This window comes from Porcisia hertigi, chromosome 28 (assembly GCF_017918235.1).
Source record: "Porcisia hertigi strain C119 chromosome 28, whole genome shotgun sequence".
In the NCBI taxonomy this organism is placed as follows: Eukaryota; Euglenozoa; class Kinetoplastea; order Trypanosomatida; family Trypanosomatidae; genus Porcisia; species Porcisia hertigi.
In genome coordinates this window covers 1043735-1064152 of record NC_090587.1, presented here as the reverse complement: position 1 = coordinate 1064152, position 20418 = coordinate 1043735, and the positions used below count along the sequence as shown (strand labels likewise).

General features: G+C 55.4%; 5 protein-coding genes across 5 annotated transcripts; all 5 read right to left on the bottom strand.

Moving 5' to 3' along the window:
• Positions 1-875: 875 nt before the first annotated feature.
• Positions 876-3377, bottom strand: JKF63_03655 (uncharacterized protein; the record flags this gene model as incomplete). The annotated part of the gene is made up of 1 exon (XM_067899656.1): positions 876-3377. One exon carries the CDS (start codon positions 3375-3377, stop codon positions 876-878), a length of 2502 nt encoding a protein of 833 aa, XP_067755895.1.
• Positions 3378-4230: 853 nt separating this feature from the next.
• Positions 4231-8724, bottom strand: JKF63_03654 (uncharacterized protein; the record flags this gene model as incomplete). Its single annotated transcript, XM_067899655.1, has 1 exon — positions 4231-8724. One exon carries the CDS (start codon positions 8722-8724, stop codon positions 4231-4233), a length of 4494 nt encoding a protein of 1497 aa, XP_067755894.1.
• Positions 8725-9525: 801 nt separating this feature from the next.
• JKF63_03653 (uncharacterized protein) lies at positions 9526-11829 on the bottom strand (the record flags this gene model as incomplete). Its single annotated transcript, XM_067899654.1, has 1 exon — positions 9526-11829. One exon carries the CDS (start codon positions 11827-11829, stop codon positions 9526-9528), a length of 2304 nt encoding a protein of 767 aa, XP_067755893.1.
• A 3809-nt stretch (positions 11830-15638) lies between these two features.
• Positions 15639-16307, bottom strand: JKF63_03652 (uncharacterized protein; the record flags this gene model as incomplete). The annotated part of the gene is made up of 1 exon (XM_067899653.1): positions 15639-16307. One exon carries the CDS (start codon positions 16305-16307, stop codon positions 15639-15641), a length of 669 nt encoding a protein of 222 aa, XP_067755892.1.
• A 937-nt stretch (positions 16308-17244) lies between these two features.
• JKF63_03651 (uncharacterized protein) lies at positions 17245-17910 on the bottom strand (the record flags this gene model as incomplete). Its single annotated transcript, XM_067899652.1, has 1 exon — positions 17245-17910. The coding sequence occupies one exon, from the start codon at positions 17908-17910 to the stop codon at positions 17245-17247; it is 666 nt and encodes a 221-aa protein (XP_067755891.1).
• Between the last annotated feature and the right edge of the window lie 2508 nt (positions 17911-20418).

Genomic DNA, 20418 nt, shown 5'->3' with positions numbered 1-20418 from the left:
GAAATGAGCTGCGTGAACAGAAATGAGAAAACTAAGGGGGTGCAGCACACAGCACACCCACTTGATGCTTGAGTTGGACTCCCCCCCCCTTCCTCTGGTCCACAACCCTTCCTTGAAGAGGAGGAAATACTTTTGTTTTTTACTGTATGTGGAGGCGGGGGGAGGCGGGGGGAGTTCATTGGCGTTAAACATGGAGGTACATTTGCGCTTTACACCACACACACACAATTCGGCTTTTTTCTCCCCCTTTTTTCTCCTTTTTATTTACCAAAGAACCGTTCCGACCACCACCACCACCCCCGCGGCAGGAGGGGGGAAGGGGAGGGGGAGGGGACAATCAATGAGAGAGGGCGAGAAAGTGCGCGTGGGGTACGAGAATGTGTGTATTTGTGCATACGCCATAGAGGGGGGGAGACTGAGGCCAATGCGAGAAAGACGGGTAGGCGTGTGGTAATCACAATCAGTGGTGTTAGCGTACACGTAAGCCTTCTTATGAAGCCATACTATGTGTGTGTGTGTGTGTGTGTGTGTGTGTGTGTGTACTCAGCAGGGGGGAGACGGAGGAGGAGGAGAAAAGGAGGGGCGAAAAAATGAAGTGAGATTTCTTCCCGTCGTGTATTTGCATACCTATGCATGCCTATGCATCCATGTACACACACACACACATATATATATATATATATATGCAACCGCACCCCCTTCTTCCCTCTTGCTCAACCTTCTTTTCCCTTCCTCCCCTCTCCGGCCAACCTACTTCCACAGCTCTCTCTCTCGCTCTCCTCTTCCCCATTCTCTGTTACTCGCTTCATCTCACGTCCGGTCCCAGCATGTGCCTCCTTGACCAGCACCCGCCCTTTTCCTCCACCGCCGCCGCCTTATTCGGCGTCGAGGAAGTCCTTCACACCCATAATGAAGCCGTGGCAGCTAACGGCCACCAGCACCTTGCCTTCCTCGTGCAGGTCACGCGATTCGTCGTCGCCGCTGCTACTACTACTGGTAGATGTGGTGTCAGAGTCGCTGCTCGAGACCCTTGCAGCGCCACTTTTCCTCTTCTGGCCACCGTTGAAGCCAGTGTATCGCTGCAGCACCTGCCGCCGGTGCTCCATCTCTGCATCGAAAGCGATCAAGCTCTCGCCACTCACAATGCAGTATCCGCGCTCATTGTAGAGGTCGTCCTCGCAGCCGTAGTAAAGAATCTCCACCAGCTGCGGGCCGTAGCAGCGCAGCGGGCAGTTCTCGCCGCCGATGGCGCCGCAGAGCCCCTCAAGCGTGGCGACCATCGCGTCCACGTTCGGCTGTTGGTTCTTGGAAAGGAAATTGTTGTAGAACGGCCGGCACCACGTGCAGAACATTTCTCGTGCGGCTTCCACCATGTCCGCTGGGGACTTGTCGCGGTGGGTGCTGAGCAAGTGTTCCACGAGCAGCTCCGTAACGATCTCGCACAGCTCTGGGTAGCCGAAGCCGCTAGAGAGGCAGAGGGTGGACATGTCGTAGCTGCTAGATTCGATGCGGGACGGCTGCAGAAGTGCCACCTGGACGTGGCGCTGAATGCTCCGGCGAAACAGCCCCTGCTCGTCGTCCTCCTCGGAGGAGTTGTCATCATCATCGCTCTGTGTTTGGCGTGCCACGGGGTCTTCCGTGAAGAGCGCGACGGTTGGGAGAAGGTTGCTGACGTAGCGGCCCCCCAGTGCGTGGCCGCGGCCGTTGACGCCAGTGAGCAGTGTGTCCGTCCTGTGATCTACCGCGCGTCCGCGACTGCCGCTGCTGCTAGAAGGGGCTGAGGTGGACGGCCCCCCCTCACCCTCGTCACCTCTTGAGATGGCGTGGCCGTCTGAGTTGACTATGCTCTCCACGTCACACTCGATTGCCTCATGCTGGACTACGAGCGGCACGCCGCCGGCGGTTACCCCGTCTAATATGCAGTGTTCCCCCACAATGACATGAGATAGCTCCACGCCATCACCGATCACTGCGTGAGGTCCGATCAGACACCCCTGCAGCACACACCGACGCCCGATCCGCGCGCCCTCCATCACGACACAGCTGCGCAACGAAGCCTCATCGCCCAATTCGACGCGGGAGCCGAGAATTGTGCCGGCCAGCTCCACCGAGCTTGGCACGGTCACCTCCTCGCCTACTACTACATTTGGGCCTGTGAGGCTGCTACTCGCACACTTGGCGGTGGTGTGAAGGTAGACGGTTTCGCACGTTGAAGAGACGGCATACTTGGCCAGCTCCTCTGCAAAGCAGCTCTCCCGGGTCATCGGAAACAATCGACGGGCGCAAACATCGAGGTTACACTGAATGTACGCCTCCGGGCTGTTTATCGGCTCCACCACCGCCGAGGATGAAGGCAACTCGATGAGGCCAAAGACGTTGCCGTAGATCTCGACCTGACCCAGCAGCGAAGTGCTAAGAAAGCTGTAGAGGTCACGAATGTGAAATTCAATTAGGGAGAGCGCTTCGCAGCAACAAAATACATAGCCGGTCGGCATGAGGTCCATACGCACTGACTGCGGCGCACTGCTGTTGAACACCACCGCCGGCGGCTCAGGGGCTTCCTCGCCGCTTTCGAAGCGTGCCATGTACGTTACCACCTGCGTTGCTTTGTTGAGGACGAACATGGTGTGGCGCTCCCGCGGCAGCACTGGGGCGGAGTAGCTGCGAAGCCTCAGCATGTCCGATGTCTGCTGGATGCTAAGGACACCGTGGCAGCCACCTCCCCCGGTGGGGGACTGAATGCCGACCTCCTCTGCTTCAGCGAGGTGGTTCACCAGGGAGTTGCGCAGGGCCGCCGCAAGAGCGGGGCGAGAGGAGACGCACAGCAGCGTAGCCGCATACTTGCCCACCTTGCGCACACGCTCCAAGTGGGTGTGATAATGCGCGCGTAGGTTCGTAAAGGAGGAAACGGTGTCGATGGGGACCAGTAGGAAAGAGCCGTGTTGTGGAACGACGTTACGCTCTCGTATCTCGTCAACGGCATCCGCCAGAGTAGAAATTCGACGTGCGCATTCCACCACCGTCACATGTATGGAATCGCTTAGCATCCACGGCTTTCCACGCTCCGTGCGGCACTCAGAGAGGTGCGCAACCGTCCTCGGTGTAGAAGACGAGTTGAGCAGGATGGTGGCCTCATCGACCCCGTTTGCCACCAAATTCTCAAGCAAGTAGTCGATCACAGGGGTGTTGCACACCGGCAAAAGCGCAGCCGGGAGGCGGGGTGAGGGACTTAAGGGGCTTAGAGGTCCAACGACGGTGGCGTGCCCTCTGTGCTGGTGTGCTGGCAAGAGCACCTCGCCGATGATCACGGCGATCAGCTTCGCCCCTTGCCGGTCGCCGCGGTCGACGACCCCGCGACGTACAGCTGTGGTGTCCATTAATAGAAACGCAACCCAGAATATGTCTACATACACATACAAATCCTACTTCACGTGAACCCGTGTGAGAGTACGCGGAAAAGAAGAAGAGAAAAAACAACAGAAGTGGGACAGTAGGAAACGAGTGGGGGTATGTACACACGTACAAGGGTCCACGATGAGCAGCACAAAGTAAACGGCTTGCAGGGGGAGGGGGGGGGGGGGGACACAGGGGTGAAGAGAAGACATATGGCACCCCCTCTGCGTCGAAGCGAAAGGTGCTCTGTAGCACAATTGTGCAGTCTCCGCCGAATACCCTCGCTACCTCACCCCTTTTTTGTTTCTGTGCGTGTGTGTATAAGGTGATGGAGCCCACTTTCATCTGTTGGCTCTCGGAGCTCAACAGCATCCGCTGAATCACTTCATCGCTCCCGCTGCTGTTGCACCTCGACAAAGCGGGTTAAATTCTGCAAACGTGGCCCTGTGCATCCCAATGGACGCGGCGGTGACAAAAAAAAAAGTACGCCGGTTGTGAACTGGGAAGCTGCACGAAAAAGAACAGAAGAGCGTGTGAGTGAGTGAGCGAAGGGAAGGGGGGAGAGGGGAGGGGGAAGAGACCCGTACGCCAACACAGAAAAAAAAACGGAGAATGTGATAATGGAAGAGGGGGTCAAGAACGGTGGATCTGCCTTACGTGTGTACGTACACGTTAATTGAGTGTTCAAAGGGTGTTTGAATGTACACACACGCACACACACACACCTCTGAGTGGAGGGAAGGGGGGGACTTCGGGATGTGAAGATGCAAAGAGCGCTCGAGATAGAACAGAAACACCTTAGTAATGTTCTCGTTTGTCGTAAGGCACCCACCACTTCTAGTCACTGAAGCTGTAGTCTGACCCGGACTCGGAAGAAGGCGAGACGGAATCCTCTGATGACGACGCGGACTCATCACTGGTGTCGTCGTCATCAGAAGCGCTCGAATCGCTGCTATGGCGACGACGCCGTCGAACGGCTGGCTTAGCGCGCGGCTTTGCGGGGGGGACCGCAGTGGCGGCGGTGCTCCTCTTGCTGTTTCCCGCAGCGACCTGTGAGGTCTTGTCTAAACTCGCTTTGCCAATCCCAAGCAGAAGGAGGTCATCATCGTCGGCCTCAACGGTGGGCTTTCTAGCACTCGCTGCGCTGCCCATTGACAGAGCCGGCGCCGCCGTCGTCTTTTTCGGCACCGCGCCGGTCGATGACGCCGAGGCGAGTGCGTCGAGTCCAAAGCCGTCGAGGTCAAAGTCATCTCCCGAAGTCTTCATGGGAGGCGCACTGGCGGCAGCAGCAGCAGACGATGTCGCCTCCTTTTTAGGCCTGCGCCTCACAGGTTTAAAGCCGTCACTTGAGTTTTCGTCGTCGCCGTTATGCAACTTTTTGCGTGGCCTCGAGACTGTGCTGCGTTTCGAGGCTGCGACAGAACTCTTTGGGGAGCCGCCTCCCACGGCTTGTTTAGGCATCGGCGGCGCCCCGGTGTCACCCATACCAACGATGTTCTCGCCCTCGTCGCCGCTGCTTTCGAGCATCCAGTCCTCATCCGAGTCACTGTCGTCGTCGTCGTCACTGTCTTTCTTGCGTCGCCGCTTCACTGCCGCCCTCTTCGGCTTCGGTCGCGCGGCCCCACTGGCGGCCACTGAGACCCCACCGACGCTCGCGTCCTCGCCGCCGGCCACACGGCGACCGCCACCGCCTGTCTTCAGCGCCTTCTCCGCGTCCTTCTGAAGCAGAGAGCGTGCCTTGTCAGACAAGATCGGCACACGTAGTCGCCGCGCATCAATCGGCCTCTTCACCTTTTTGCGTTGGATCGTGGCAATCTCCGCCTCTCGCTCAGCGTAGAAGCTCTCCAACTTGGCGCGCAACACTTGAAGGTCCTCCATCCACATCTCTTTTGGCGTGCGGGCCTCCATCCTGGCGGTGTCGTGGAGTGCCCGCGCCAGCTGCGCCTCCAGCCGCGCGATCATCTCGGCGGTCAGGCTCCACAGCTTCATGCCAAGCAGATAGTCATAGTTTCGAGTGGCACGTCGCACCTCCGGCGACTCTGTGGCATCTTCGCCGGCGCCGCCATCCGTAGCGCTCCCCATACCCAGCACATCCTCTTCGTTCTGGCTGGTGGGCGCTCCCCTCTCGTCCAGCCCCTCCTCCCCCTCATCCACCACTGTTGTCGACGAAAGTTTTTTCTTCGTTTGTGGCGGGAAAGGAAGATACCGGCGTTGCTGCAAATCATCGAGCAACTCCTTCTTTTTGCGCTTTGTCACGACGAGCGTTCCCTCCACCACCTCGCGCACAAAACGCACCATGTTCTCTAGCTTGCTCGTCAGCTGGCGCAGTTCACCCAAGAGATAAAGCTTGCGCCTCCCGTAGTAGTCGAGGCGCACGAGGTAGAACTCCTTGAGCACAGACTCCGAATCCAAATACTTGGTGATCTGGCCCTCCTTGTTGAAAGCGATGATGTTTGTTGCGTGCACGTACTCCTTCAGCTGCAACCGCTCCTCCACGACCCCCTGCGTCATCCACTGCTCCAGCACCTGGGGGTGCAGAAACACCTCGAAATCCACAGTCACATCTGTTGTGTGCTCGCGGTACTGCACCACGAGTTCCTTCTCTCGTAGCTCCTCCAAAAATTTCTTGTAGACCTGCGTCCACACGCCGATCGGCAGCTCTGTAATGGAGATCATCCCATCGGGACGTATTTCGTATTTACCGTGAGAAACAAACTTGCCTGGCTCCTTCTCCTCTATGGTTCCGGTGAAGCCAAAGTACCACGGATGCATCTTCTGCACCTCCTCGCCCCGCATGAGGCGCTCCAGATTGCTGATGATCTCCAATGGGTTGTAGTTCGGAATACTCGTACTGAACCCAGTGCCAATGCCAGTAGTGCCATTCACTAACACCATCGGAATGATCGGAACGTAAAAGAAGGGCTCCACAGAGAGACCGTCGTCGTCCTTGTACTCCACCACGAAGTCGTCGGCAGGGTGAAAGATAGCCCTGGCAACCTGCATGAGCCGGGTGAAGATGTAGCGGCCCGCAGCGTGGTCCTTGCCACCGTGTAGACGCGTACCGAACTGGCCATCCTTGCGCAGCAGCGGTACGTTGTTGCTGCCCACAAAGTCCTGCGCCATTGCGACAATCGTCTGCACGAGCGACTGCTCACCGTGGTGGTACGCGGAGTGCTCCGAGACGTAACCGGCGAGCTGCACCACCTTAATGGAGTTCACCAAGTTGCGCTTGAAACATGAGAACAGGATCTTGCGTTGCCCGGGCTTGAAACCGTCAACCGCGCTCGGGATGCTGCGCTCGCAATCAGCAATGGAGAAAAGAATAAGCTCCTTGTCCACAAAGTCGCGATACGACACCTGGCGCACGTTGTAGTCCATCGACTCATTCACGTTCACGTTAGCCTTGAAGTTCGTGATCCACTCCTTTCGGTCCTCAACGCGGTCCTTGCCGAATGCCATGACAATGCGGTCTTCCTCGCTCCTCTCCTGCTCCACGAAGCTGAGGCGGTGGCGGTCAATGTTCTCGAAGTACTCTCGGCCCTCCTCGGCACCAGATGTGCCGAGACCCTTGTAGTAGCGAATTTGATAGTTGCTCAGGTTGTCGCCAACCGCCCGCTTCCACTCGAAGTAGTCCGGCATGGAGAAGAAGGAAATCGCCTTGCCTGCCCCACCGCGACCCTTTGGCCGGGCCTTTACAATCGGGGTAATGAACTGCTGAAGGAAGCCAGGAACCCGCAGCAAGTTTGGCCAGAAGCAGTGAATGAAGTTGATGAGCAACCCTTTGATGTGTGACCCGTCGTGGTCCTGATCGGACATTATCATGAGGTGACCGTAGCGCAGGCCGTCTGCGCTCTCGTACTTTTGCCGAATGTCGAGCCCCATAATCTTCATGACGCACTGAATTTCTTCGCAGGCCGCCAACTTCTTCAGCGACGCCTCGCGCACGTTGAGGGGCTTCCCGCGAAGCGGGTATACACCGAAGTAGTCGCGATCCTTCACTGCCAAGCCAGCCGTGCAGAGCGTCTTGGCCGAGTCACCCTCTGTGAGGATCAGTGTGCAGCGGTGACTGTTCTTGCCACCGGCCTCGTTGGCGTCGTCGAGCTTCGGGATGCCCAAGATTTGCCTTCGGTCCGACGACTTCATCTTAGACGCCATCTCTTTTGCGATTTTGCTATTCGCCATCTCGACTGAGCGCTCGACGATGCCGGAGTTCATGATGTAGTCGATGATGCTGTTGGGCAGATCGCACGTGCTGCCAAACTTGCCCTTGACGGTGTTGAGTGTCTCCTTCGTTTGAGAGTCGAAGCCGGGGTTTTCGATGAGGCAGTTGACAAATAAAAAAATGTGCGGCCTAATCATGTGCGGCTTCACGTCTGTCTTTTTCTTTTTCTTAGCCTGCTCCACCACCTTGGCGATGATTTGATCCATCACGTATTTGACATGAGTACCACCGCGGGTGGTAGCTATTGAGTTGACAAAACTTACCTGCTGCGGTCCAATGTTTGACACCCGCACACACACCTCCCACCGGTCATTCACACGCGAGTAGCTCGCAGCCTTCTTCTCCTCGCCCATAGTAGGGTAGAGATCGACATACTCTGGGAAGGTGCTGCAGGCGATGCGCTCGTCATTCAAAAAGCACTTGAGTGTCTTGTCCGTGCACCCCGCCACGTCGTACACGCGCCGCTTCATCAAAAGTAGCATGTCCTCGCTGAAGTTGTCGACATGGAAGCGCGCAAAGTCGGGGTAGAAGGTGACCATGGTGTAGTCGGCACTGTCGCACGGCACAATAACAGGGTCATCGTGCTGCAGCATGTTGTTTGTCCACTTCATGTAGAACTTCTTATGGGAGCGGCTGTGTACGGTCTCCACCTCGAACTGTTTTGAAAAGACATTCGTCAGTTTTGCACCGAAGCCGTTTCGACCGCCCGTCACCTTCGCCTCCTCGTCATTGTAGTTTGAGGAGGTGAGGAGATGCCCAAAGATCATCTCCGGCACCCACAGATTGTGCTCACGGTGCTTCTGGATGGGGATGCCCTCGCCGTTATTGTACACACGCACATAGCTCTCTGTCACCCACACCCGAATGACAGTCTGACCGAGTGGGTCGCGTACTTTGTTGTCTGCCGCATTGACCAGTATCTCATCGAAGATCTTGTACAGCCCGGGAGTCCAGGTGCACTTGCGCTGCTTCATGATATTCTCTGCGTCATCATAGACCCAAATATCATCTGTTACAGGCTCGATCGTGCCGATATACATGTCAGGACGTGTGAGAATGTGCTCATGTTGCGTCTTCTTTTGGTAAATCTGCTCCACTGTTTTGCCCATCTTCTCGCCTTGGGCACACCCCTCTGTGCCGCCTATGTTTATCCGTGTATGTATGTATTTGGTACGCCTTAGCGTAGCTGTAAGTATGTGTAGGGGTCTATGGATGTGGCGAGACAATCCCAACTCAACAGCCCGAAAACGATCGAGCGGGGGCGGGGTGTCGGCGGTCCGTGAGTTTCGATCTGTATGTATGTGTGTGTGTGTGTGTGTGTGTGTGTGTGTACAGCCGCTGAATACCTGTTGCAATCGGCGTCTTGGGGGGGAGGGGGGGGGGGGAAGATATCAAGCCAGGTGCACAAATCAAAAAGAGGGTGCAGAGATGGAGTGAAGCAAAAGGAGGAAGTAATGGTGAAAAAAAAAACGGAGGGAGGGGCAATGAGGGGAAGAGAAGCATGTGCATCCGCACTCTTCGATGTCTCTGGCTGGCCCCGTTGATCGCCTGAAAGCACTTCATCGCATGCGCAGGAACAGAAGGAGGCAAGTAACGAAATGCGCAGGCCCGCTCATCTCCGTAAAGGGCAGAGAAAGAAAATGAGCGTAGGTGGGGAAGAGAGAGCGTTGCCATGGTCAAGTACGACACAACCAAAAGACTGGCAGCAGAAATACTACGATGCTCTTTGCTGCCAAGTTCGAGTCTTTTCAGACCCTCCTTCCTCCTCATCTCTTCTTGGAACGGTGAAGATAAAGAGCCGCTCATCTCCTCAGCAGAGAGTGATGGCGCTCTTGAGCAGCGCACCCCCAGCGTAGCCGTGAGACTTGGGCAAGAGGAGGAGAAAGATCCAGAAACAGCCGGGGGGGCAATCAACGTGCATAGGTATACGAGCCGCGGGACTTGAGAAGAGCGGACTGAAAAACGGCATGCTCGACGCTGCTCTCCCAGCGGAGAAGCTCGTCGTACATCCAATCTACGTACCGCTGCGGCAGGAGAAGCTGAACACCGCGGTCCTCACTGCTGCGATGGAGCACACCCATGCCCAGCAAGGTCGTGAGCACGTCAGCCTCTTCCAGGCGCACAGCCGTGGCGATTTCATGAATTGTAGTCCGCTGTGTAAAAGCAGCCGCCCCTGTAGTCGGCGAGCTGCCCGTCGGAGACTGAGCGGCTGCGTTGAGATCGGAAACCCCCTTTTTGGTCGAAAACGGAGGGGCGGTGGTCGCAAGTGACAACTTGCTATGCCAGGAGGGCGATCGCGCCTCTTCGTCGTTGACCACACTCTTCCCGTGCTTCGCACTCGTGTCGGCGCGGAAGCGCTTGCGTGCTGATGCTGGCGCTTTCGAACGGTGTTCATGAAGCGTCGCTTTGTTTTCGCCGGAGCAATTGCCATCGGCACCGTGCTGTGTCGACCCTGTCCCGTCCCCTGGCACAAGAATGACCACCCCCACAGACGGACAGTCGGCGTCGCAGCCAATAGACGCATCCTTTCCTGAACTGTGGGCCCCTTGGCACTCAGCCGGTGTGCCACCTTGCGCTCCTTTGCGGACCGATTTCTCCACGTCGTCCGTGTCGACGCACACCGCAGCGGCCCGCCGCATCGCGTTCAGTGTCTCCTTCATCCACCGCACAATGGCGCGGCGCCAAAAGTGCTGATACGCTATGGCACCCAAGTCAGAGAGGGGCTTCTCCGGGGTGCCAATCTGCTTGCGGCGGTAGGCAAGCTCGTAGCTCGCAGCAATCATGAACTGGCCAAGATGGCGAAGAACGGGAGGCGGTGACGAAGTGCCTGTGGCCACGCCATCAGGCGGCGCCGCTGGCCGCGGACGACTGGCGCGACGACCAAAGCATGGCAAGGTCGCGATGCAGGCCAAGTTGTACTCGCTCACATGTTTCTCCCAGGTGAAGAAGCCGGCGAAGTACATAGCAGAGGGATCAGAGACGTAGTCGGGGAAGTAGCGGTGGTGCAGGCAGAGCACATAGAAGTAGTAGTTATGCACGTCGTGACCGGCTAGCTTGTTCTCCAGGAACGACTTACCAATGAGGAAGAGGTGGCGGCAGTAGGTGACGTGCTGACTGCCGTTGACCTTGAAGAGGGAGAGGCCGCGCACCTCGTCGCGGTACATCTCTTCGCCCGGCGGACGCAGGCGACCCGCGCGGTAGGTGCGGGTCTCGTAGTGCATCTGCTCGTAGGTCGAGTAAATCCGGAGGGAGAAGGGGCACAGAAATGCATCCCGGATGAAAGGCTGCTGCTCCACTTCGGCTGACGAGCCGGTGGAGGTGACAGCCCCCCGGCCCGCTGGGAGAGAGGCAGAAGTCGCGCCGGCCGACACACCCGCCGTCCTCCTCCACGGCAGCATCGGGTCATACTCACTGTTCAGGAGGCCAAACGGTGCGTAGTACCAAGGGGCGAAGATGTAGGTGTTCAGATATACAAAGTAGCGCACCGTGGTCGGGGTGCGGCAGTCTCGCAGGAGCCGCTCCTCGAAGTAGTCCAACTGGCGACGAGCACGTCGGGTGCGGGCCATGCCAGGAGTTACCTCCACGTACACGCTGCTCAGCCACGGGTGGTGCAGGACGTTTGACAAACGGACCATGTCATCAGCCAGCCCATACGGCGCCGCAGTCGTATCCGCCGGGGGTGCAGGGGCCGCTGCATCCTCGGCAAGGTGCCAAAACGCGGACTGCGCCACCGCCGTCTTCACGTAGACAGCGCTCACGTCAAACCACGCACTCAGTCGGTGGTCCGTCTCTTTGACCCGCACGAAGGCGTACAGAGGCGCGCCGCAGTTGTTTGCATCAGCCGCCGTGTCCTCAGGTAACCCTGCAGCGCTCGACGTGACAGCACAGTGGTTCACATGCGATCCCCTCTCCAGTATAGAAGAGGTGGCGCTGGGCGATGAGACACTCGGTGGTATGGCGTCTGTGTCGGCCCAGGAGGCGGTGGCGACCGATGGCGGCTGCCACAGGCGACGCACTTCTAGGATCACGCCGGGGACTACCACTTCCCTTGGTGTACCCTGACATGCTGCTGCACCACTACCATAACCACCTAAGCCGGATATGCTGCCGGTGGTGCCTGTTGTCCCTCCTTTGCGAAACAGTAGGGATGGGTAGAGCCGTGTGGGAAGAGCAACTACACAGCTCACCTCTGGATTGAGAGTTCCTCGGGACATGAGGGGGCGAGAGAGAATGAAGAGAGATGTGACCTTGCCTCCCTACTGCGTGTGTAGGGATGTGTGATAAAAGAGCAGGAGGCAGAATAGAGGGGAGGCCACACGTTCAACAAGCCAAAGGAGGTACCGAAAAGAAAAAAAAACGTAGCCGAAAAGAGGAGGACAAATTGCAAGTGAATGAAGCGTCCACAAGACGGGCGCAGCACACAGATAAAGAACTGGAAAAAAAACGTCTAGAAACCTCTGTGTTTTACACGTGTGAGTGTATAGACACACATATATATATATATATACAGAGAAAGCACGCCCTCCGTGGCTGCAATGTGCGAGGCATGCAGAAACCACACACACAGAGGCATACACGAGTCGGTGTCCCTGAGAATAGACACCCGCGTCTATGGATGCACTTGAGGAGGTATCAGCCAGGATTCAAGGACAGCCCGCAAACTCGCTGCGAGGCGGTGTCGACGATGCCCCCCTCCCCTCTCCCCACTTCCCCTTTTGGCTACTCGCACCCCCCCCCAGAAGCACCCCCGTTTCCTTTTTGTGAGTTTCGTTGCGTGTTCTTGCAAATGTGCATGTGCATGTTTTGGTGTGTGTGTATGTATGTATGTATGTTCGCGCCCGTCACCTCATTAGTGCTTTGACGTCACCATTTTTTTTTTATAGCAGGAGTGGTGCATACAGCGAGAAGGTAACAACGAACAGGCGAGACACAGGAGGAAAATAAAGGTGTCCGCGCAGCTGAACCTGCCGGTGTTGCCCCCTGCCGCCTCCACATGCAGTGTGTGACTGCACACCATCGTCGCTGCTACCAATCCACCTCATGACAGTTTTGCGCTCCGCCGCCCGTTTCGCTTTCTCTTTCGCGTTACCTCCTTCCCCTCCCCTCCCCCCCCCACACTACACACACAGACCGTCTTCTTGGGCGCTTGAGGACGAGTGTATGCTCCCGTGTACGCGTCGAAGCACTTCCCAGTTGTAGGGGACCACGGAGCGCATGGGCTAATGAGCTCCGCAGAGTAAGCAAGGTTGACCCACGTCCTCCTCAGCATCGCTCCCTTCCTACATAGCAATCACCGTCGTCACGCTTGACTCCACATAAGCTCACACGCACCAAACTTTCGCATATATGCGGGTTGCCTGCCCCCCTCCCCATCCTATTTGTGTGCGCGCGTGTGTGTATGCTTTTTCTTTATCTCATTTTTTTTTGCTCTGCCCCCCTATCCCCTCGTGTCCCCTTTGATGCATTTTGGAGGATGTACATCAGCCTCAGGCTTCTATGTGCCACCACTCTGCAGACGTAGGTGGTGGCACGAACCTCAGCCTCTCTCTCCCGCCCGCCATCTTTCGTTTCTATGCGCATATGCAGGTCAAGAAAAAATCACACACACACACACAAAAAAAAAAAACAACGACGATCACACGTGCACAAGATGGGAGGAAGGGGGGGGGGAAGAGAGAATATCTTTTCCCTCCTCTCCCTTCCACCCAGTGACATACTGAAAACAAAAACGAGGAAAAAAAAGATGCGCCGTTTGGCAGGGAACACACGAGACGCGATCGAGAGAGGGAACATTGAGCGAAGGGGAACAAAGATGGAAGACGAAAATGGGCAAAAGGGGCAGAGGCGGGGGAGAAAGGGGGAGGGGAGAAAGCGAGGGAGGTGCAGGTATGTGTGTGGGTGTCTGAGAGATACAACAACAGGGGGAAAAACAAGGGAAAAAACAGGGGGAAACAAGGGGGAGAGAAGTCATTCGTGCACACACACACACACACACAAGTATGCACAGAGACTCAAACCTGAAAAAAAAAAGGAGAACATCTGAAATCTAATTAAATGACAGATCAACAGACAAGTGACAAATACAGACACACACACACACACAGAGACGCGCATATGTATAGGTATATATGAGCAGGCCATGCGCGCATGCACGTGGTGCGTACACCTATACGCCAACACTAATGTGCATTTACACAGAAAAAAAAAAACACTACGCCGGGGGTCCACCCCTTTTTTGGGGGTGTCGAGGCTTTAAGAGCCTCGAAGAAAGGGTGATGGTGAGGAGTGAAGAAAACACACACACACACACACTAAGACAGAAACTCGAGAGAAACAGGGAAACCGATCAGTAACATAGACATGAAGTGTGTGTGTGTTTATATCTTCAGTCTGGGGAGTACGAGGGGAGTTCAGAGAAAGGCAAGAGAAAAAAGGGGGAGCGCCAGGGCAGACACCACCATGTGACAACATGAAGTCAAATCACAAGTGCTTCTTTTTGTTGTTGTTTTTGTTCTTTTTTTTCCATTTGTATCTTCTTTTTTTTTTGAGGCGGTGGCACGCACTACACTATCGACATCACCTTCAGCACCATCACGGGCTTTTTTTGTGTGTGTGCGTTGTGTTGTGGGGGAAAAAGAAAGTTTGAGACAGCACACGTACGCGTGCATGTAAAAAAAAATGTAAATCACCATTACCTCCACAATCTTCACGTCACACACACACACACACACACACACACACACAGCGAGTGAAGAGACAGCATTTCATAAACGCGCATCAAGCGTGCGTGTGTCAATTGATCCGTTTTCTTCCCCCTCTGTGCCATGCGTGGATATATGAATGCAACCATAGTCACGCTTCGCCCACTGTTGTCGCCTCGCTAGCACACCGAAAACCCCTCTTCCTCTCCTTTTCAGTGGTCTCATCTTCTTTTCCGTCTCCAGGGCGGGGGGGGAAGAGGGGGGGTTAGCCCCCTCTCTTCTCCCCTCCCCCGCCCCCCCCCCGCCAGCCTTTGGAATCCCATCGTTTTATCGTGCAGCCACCACTGCACCCCCTCCCCATCTGCGCTTCCTACCTTCAACCTCTGACCAGAAGCACACGGGGCGAATGGGCGAGAGAAGGTGCGCACGTTCAAGTGAATCTGCCAAGACGTTAGAAGTGGTCAGGGTACACTTCGCCGCATCTTTTTTCTCCGTCTTCTCCAGAGATGTGCGACACACTGAACACCCCCACCCGACCCCTCCTCTCCCACCCCCCACACACACAAACGTCACGCGGGGAATCAAAGAGGAAGAGATAGTGAAGAAACGCGTGCCCCACATGCCCACCCAGACCCAAACACACGGCGCGGGTGTTGAACGAGGAAGATCCGAGGAAGTGGGGGGAGTAACGAGATGATCACAAAACACTGTGAGAGGAGGAAAGAGAGTCCAGGGACTACAAGCGACGGCCGTGTAGGCACAAAACACCAGAGAAAAAAAAATGCCACGAGCCTACGCATGCGCACACACACACACACACACGCACACACGAATAAGAACAAAAGAGTGGCGGCACACGTAGAGAACAAAGCAGCACACAATGGCAAGCGCCACGGGCCGAAAGGGCCCATCATGAAGGAGGGGAGGGGCGAAGGGGGCGAAGGGGGCGAAGGGGGGGGGGATGGCAGGAGGAGAAAAGGGGGTAAGTTCATGGGCAGCAGAGAACACCTCACCTACACATGCGCAAGCAGTCGCCTCTCTTGCACAGTCCCCTGTGAGCTTCAGAGAGCAGTGTGTATGTGTGTGCATGAAAGATTTGGGGAGGGGGTAGGAGGTTCCCCTGACAGCGCAACATCTCCTTTTTTTTCTCCCTTGACCCCACTGATTTTCCCCTCTTTCCTTCCCCCTTCCCCCTTCCCCCTTTGAGAAATACACCACCCACCACCAGACCCACCCCCGTTCCGTGGCTTCTTTCCTCTCCCCTTTTTCGCGTACTGTTGTGTCCTCTGTGACACGCCGTCACCTGCAGTGCTCTTGTCACTCTACTTGATCTTGTTCCAGTTGAGATACGTGGCCACGCCACCGGAGACGCATGTGAGGGCGCCGGTGGTGATAGGGGAGGGGTTCCACACACTTTTCAGATAGCCAGCGGCGGCCATCGTTACCAGCACATCAGAGGCATCCTTGGTGAAGCTGATGACAGCACTCTTGGCTTCCTTCTTGCTCGTCGCCACGTCCGATACACGCTTCTGCAGGGCAGCACGAAGTGCAATGAGGTCCAGCACGGAGGCAAGGAAGAATCCCCAGAATTGCGCGATCTTAGCGCAGCTCGTGATGGACTTCGCGTTCGCCTTAATCAGCTGGTGCTTCGCGATGAAGGCGGCGTTATCGCCCATTATATAGAGGGAGTTGCAAATGGTGCGAAATAGCTCGATGAACTTCTTGCACTCCGTACCAGCGACGCCCTTTGCCAGAACGCCTTCGGTGATCTTCTGCACCTTGGGCATATCACCAATGAACTTGCCCATGCGCATCAAGGAGCGAGCGCTACCAATGGAGTTGCCGATGGCGGTGTACGCCCTGGCGTTCGTATCCTGGCTGCTGGCCGCAACTGCAGCAAGAATCTTGAAGAAACCAGCGAGGAACTTGTAAATCTTGTCGCGGCCATCGGTCTGAGCGAGGAGCTTGATCAGCTTATCGAAGTCGCTCATGGTGAATGATGAGATGAGTGATGGTGGTGGTGGTGGTAGTGGTTTGGGAGGGAGGGGGGGGGGAAGGAGGAAGAGGAGGGGGAAGAGGAATTGTTTGGTTGTGGAAGGTATACGGGGTTGTGTATATGAAAAGTGTGTTCAGATGTCAAAAGTGCACTGAGAGGCGAGGCGCTAAATCTGAGGAACGAGAAGAGTGAGCGAATCGCGCGCGTGTTTGTGTGTTTATGTGTATGTGTATATAGATGTGTGTGTGTGTGTGTGTGTGAAGGGGGGGGGGGAAGGAGGAGAGGGGGAGGAGGGAGACAGTGTAATGAGAGAGAGTAGAGAGTCGAAAAGTGACAAGGGTAAACACAGACACCGCTTGTCGGAAGAGGGTCGAATCCTCGCCATTCACACCAGCGGAGAAGGCACAACCAGAGCCCGAGTGTTGGTAATTCACTTCGCACTTGACCAGAGAACCCTGTGTACGTTGGTATGATATAATTGATGGGGCTGTGATCGAGGGTTGTGGGTCTTGTCCCCAGACGACGGAAAAAAAAACAGAGAGTTGCATAAGCCAAGGCTGTAACATTTCAGATGCACCATACATACACACACGCACTGGAAAAAAGGGGAAGTACCCAGACAAGCATGCCGAGGGCAAGAGGGAACCGGGGAGATGGCGAGAGAAAAAAGGGCAAACGTCGCGGACGCACGCGCACACACACTACATAAGAGAATTTGAGAAGAGTCTGTGAGCGAGGAGGTGGGGAAGCGAAAGAGAGAAAACATGTCCTGCACGGAAGAGGGGAAAAGAACGAGCAAGAGGAAAAAGAGAGGGGGGAATGGGGGGAGCACACATCCACAGACACATACACGGGTATATATATATATATATATGCATATATTCACACGCACGCCCTCTCCGCTTGCTCAAGTGGTGTCATGGGAGCAGGAACTAGGCGTTGTCCCTGAAGTTCAGGTAGGTAGAAAGTCCACCGGAGAGGCATACCAACGCACCGCCGAGACGCGGACCCAGCGGCAACGCCCTGTTTGCATAGCTGCAGTGAGACAACGTCACTGCTGTGTCTACCGCCTCGCGCGTTGCGCCGATGGCAGCGTTTGTGCACGCCCGCTTTGCCGACGGCGGGTCGTACGTGAGCTTTCGAGAGGCGTCACGCAAGTCCAGCAGGTTGTGTAAAATGCCCAAGACGTGACAGCAGAGCCCAACTGTCACGGTACAGTGTTGGAGACGTGCCACATTGATGCCCTCGCCGAGATACCCTTCTCGGGCGACTAGAAGAACGTGGTCGCCCGCGGCGTAGAGGAAGTCGAAAATGACCTTGAAGAACTCTACGAACTTCTTGCGTTCCGTCCACTCAAGGCCCTGTGCCGCAAAGAGCTCCACGAGGGACTTCATCTTGAGTGTGAGACCAAACAGTCGCCCCAAGCGCAGAACGGAGCGTACCTCGGAGAGCTGCCTAGCAGAGCGGAGACACTCCTTTTGCCGTGGAGAGCCTGTCGTGCTCATCACCGTGAGGAGACCAATTATGATCTTGATGATCTTGTCAACGCTGTCGGTCCGCGCGAGCAGACGCGACATGCCGAGCACAACTACGGACATTGCCCACGAGCGTCTTTTTTTTCTTTCCTCCTGCACTTTGGCTCTAGTCAGTGGAGATTCGAGAATCTCGTCCCTCTCCCTGGCTTTCGTCTTTCTTCGTTGTTTTACTAAAAAGGCAAGTGCGCCGCTGGAGCACACGCCGTGAGAACTGGGCACACACCCTTACACACTGTTTGCGTCGGCAGGGATGTCCTTGCACTGCAGTGACTCCCCAAGTGAACAAGCCCTCCTTTCAACAGCTATCCCCCTCTCGTGCGGTGGTATATATAATATATATATATATGTGTGTGTGCGTGTGTGTGCGCTCGTTTATGTTTCGCAAACTGGGTACTGGTACCCAGCATGTGGTCGGCTGTCGTACCACTTTCCTGCGCTGGCTGAAGGACAAATATCGACGAGCGGTGGCGTAGCGCTGTGGGATCGTAAGAGGCTCTCTTCTCAACTACGCTGACAATGATTATGACGGTGATCTGACCCTGTGTGTATGTGTGTATGTGTATGGGGAGGAGAGGGGAGAGGGAGGGAGTGTGTATGTGGAGAAAGGAGGCTCCCCCTTCCTTTCCTTTAGAAACGGGGGAAAACAACCACAAAAAAAAAGGGAAAAGCAGGAAGAAAACACAAGAGAGAAAAAAAAAGAGAGACGAGCAGTACAACAAAAAAAAATAAAAGAAGGTAGACGTACAAGAGACGTGGGTTGTGTGCCTGGCTCGACCGTCACGTCCTCCCTTAATGGCAATGAAGACTGACAGTTGGGGTGAGGAGACGTGTGATTGCGCTGAGCTTCGCTAAAGACAGTAAGCTTCCAATAGAGGTTTGCTATCTGCTTTCGGTTGTGTCGAAGGAGGAGAGGACGGGGGCAGGGGGGAAGGGGGCAGGGGGCAGGGGGGGGGGGGGAAGAAGGCGAAGCTGGTTTCTTTGGGTAGCGAGATGCCTACCCAGAGAGCGAGAGAGTGAAAAACATTTACAACGAAAGACCGAAGGGAGAGTGTGTGTAAACAGAGAGAAAGGGAAAGGGGGAAAGAGAATGAGATCAATTGCAAAAACACGAGGAGCTGTTGTACGGAGGCTATTGAGCGACTCCGCATTGCTGTCCCGATCGATCGTCCTTTGAACTGTGTGCGATGGTGCGCGCGTGATGGTGCGCCACATAGATCAAGACCCTACTGGTAAATATTAACTGGACCGTAGAGTACACATCCCCGTATATCTTTGTGTGTATGTGTGTGTGTGTGTGCGTGTGTGTTGTTGTTGTTTGTACATGCTACTCTGTTGCGAGAGTGCGGCGGGACCTACCTTTCCAGCGTACGGTTTCACTGGGTGGAGGAGGAGGGACATGCAAAAAAGAAGGGAGGGGGGGGTCAATAGGCGGGACTTGGCCTGAACAGAGGGAAGCAGCTCAAAACAACAACAAAAGAAAGAGGGGAGGGGAGGGGAGTGAAGAGCCATAGGGGGTCCCCAACTGCATTTCCCTGTGGATAAATAAAATACGACAAGTAAAACACGTGACAAAACAGTTTTCTCAAACAGAAAAAGAAAAACGGATTGATAGTGGGCAAAGAAAGCCCAACCTCGATCGTTGAACACACACGCACACACACACACGCAGACAGGTCTCCAGAAAAACGCACATAGACACGCCGAGACAAAGAACACAACTGAACACGCGCTCATCAAGGACTGGCGCGTTCACCTGCCTCTTCGGGGAAGGAGGGAAGGGAGGGAGGGAAGGGAGGGGAGGGAGGGAAGGGACGACAGTCTTTCGTCCGCATTCCCTATCCATAGCCCTTCTTGTCTTCACTATAGCCTGTGAAATGAGCAACCGTACACAAATAGTAGAGGTGCTGTAATACGTGCACAGGGGATGCGTCGCATGAGCCTATCGACCATGTCAAACGTCTATTCTGCCGGTGTAGGTGGCCAGAAAAAAAAAGCGTACCTACACAAGAAAAAGAGATGAGAAAGACAGCGTGTTGCTCAGAGCCGAAAAAAAAATAAAGCAGCAGAGAAGACAGACACCGCTGGAGCACAACCCGCATGTGTGCGCGTGCGTATGAAGTTCGTCCCCACACTGACACCTTGACCTCCAAGCCCTGTTGAAGAGTGTGGCTTGGGGAGGGGAGGGGGGTGGAGGGGAGAGAAGAGTGAACAACGCTTGTGCGCCTGTTTGCGCCTATTATGCTCCAAGCCGATGGCACGAGTATCAAAGAGAAAAACGGGGAAAAAGAAGAAAAACACGGAAACGCCAATGTGCTGTGCGGATAGTGGCGCAGTGGTCACTACTCGCGTGGTGTGAGGAGCTGAAGGAGAAACTCTTCAGGTACAAAGAAAGACAACTGGTGACTCTACGAACGCAGGGAGACGTTAAACAACGCACCCATGCGTTGGCTCTGAAAAGCCGCCACACATGCAAAGACACGATGCACACGTGCAAGAAGACACACACACACACACACTATATATATATATATATATGCGTGCTTGATGTGGATGCGGCATCAGACCCCAGTT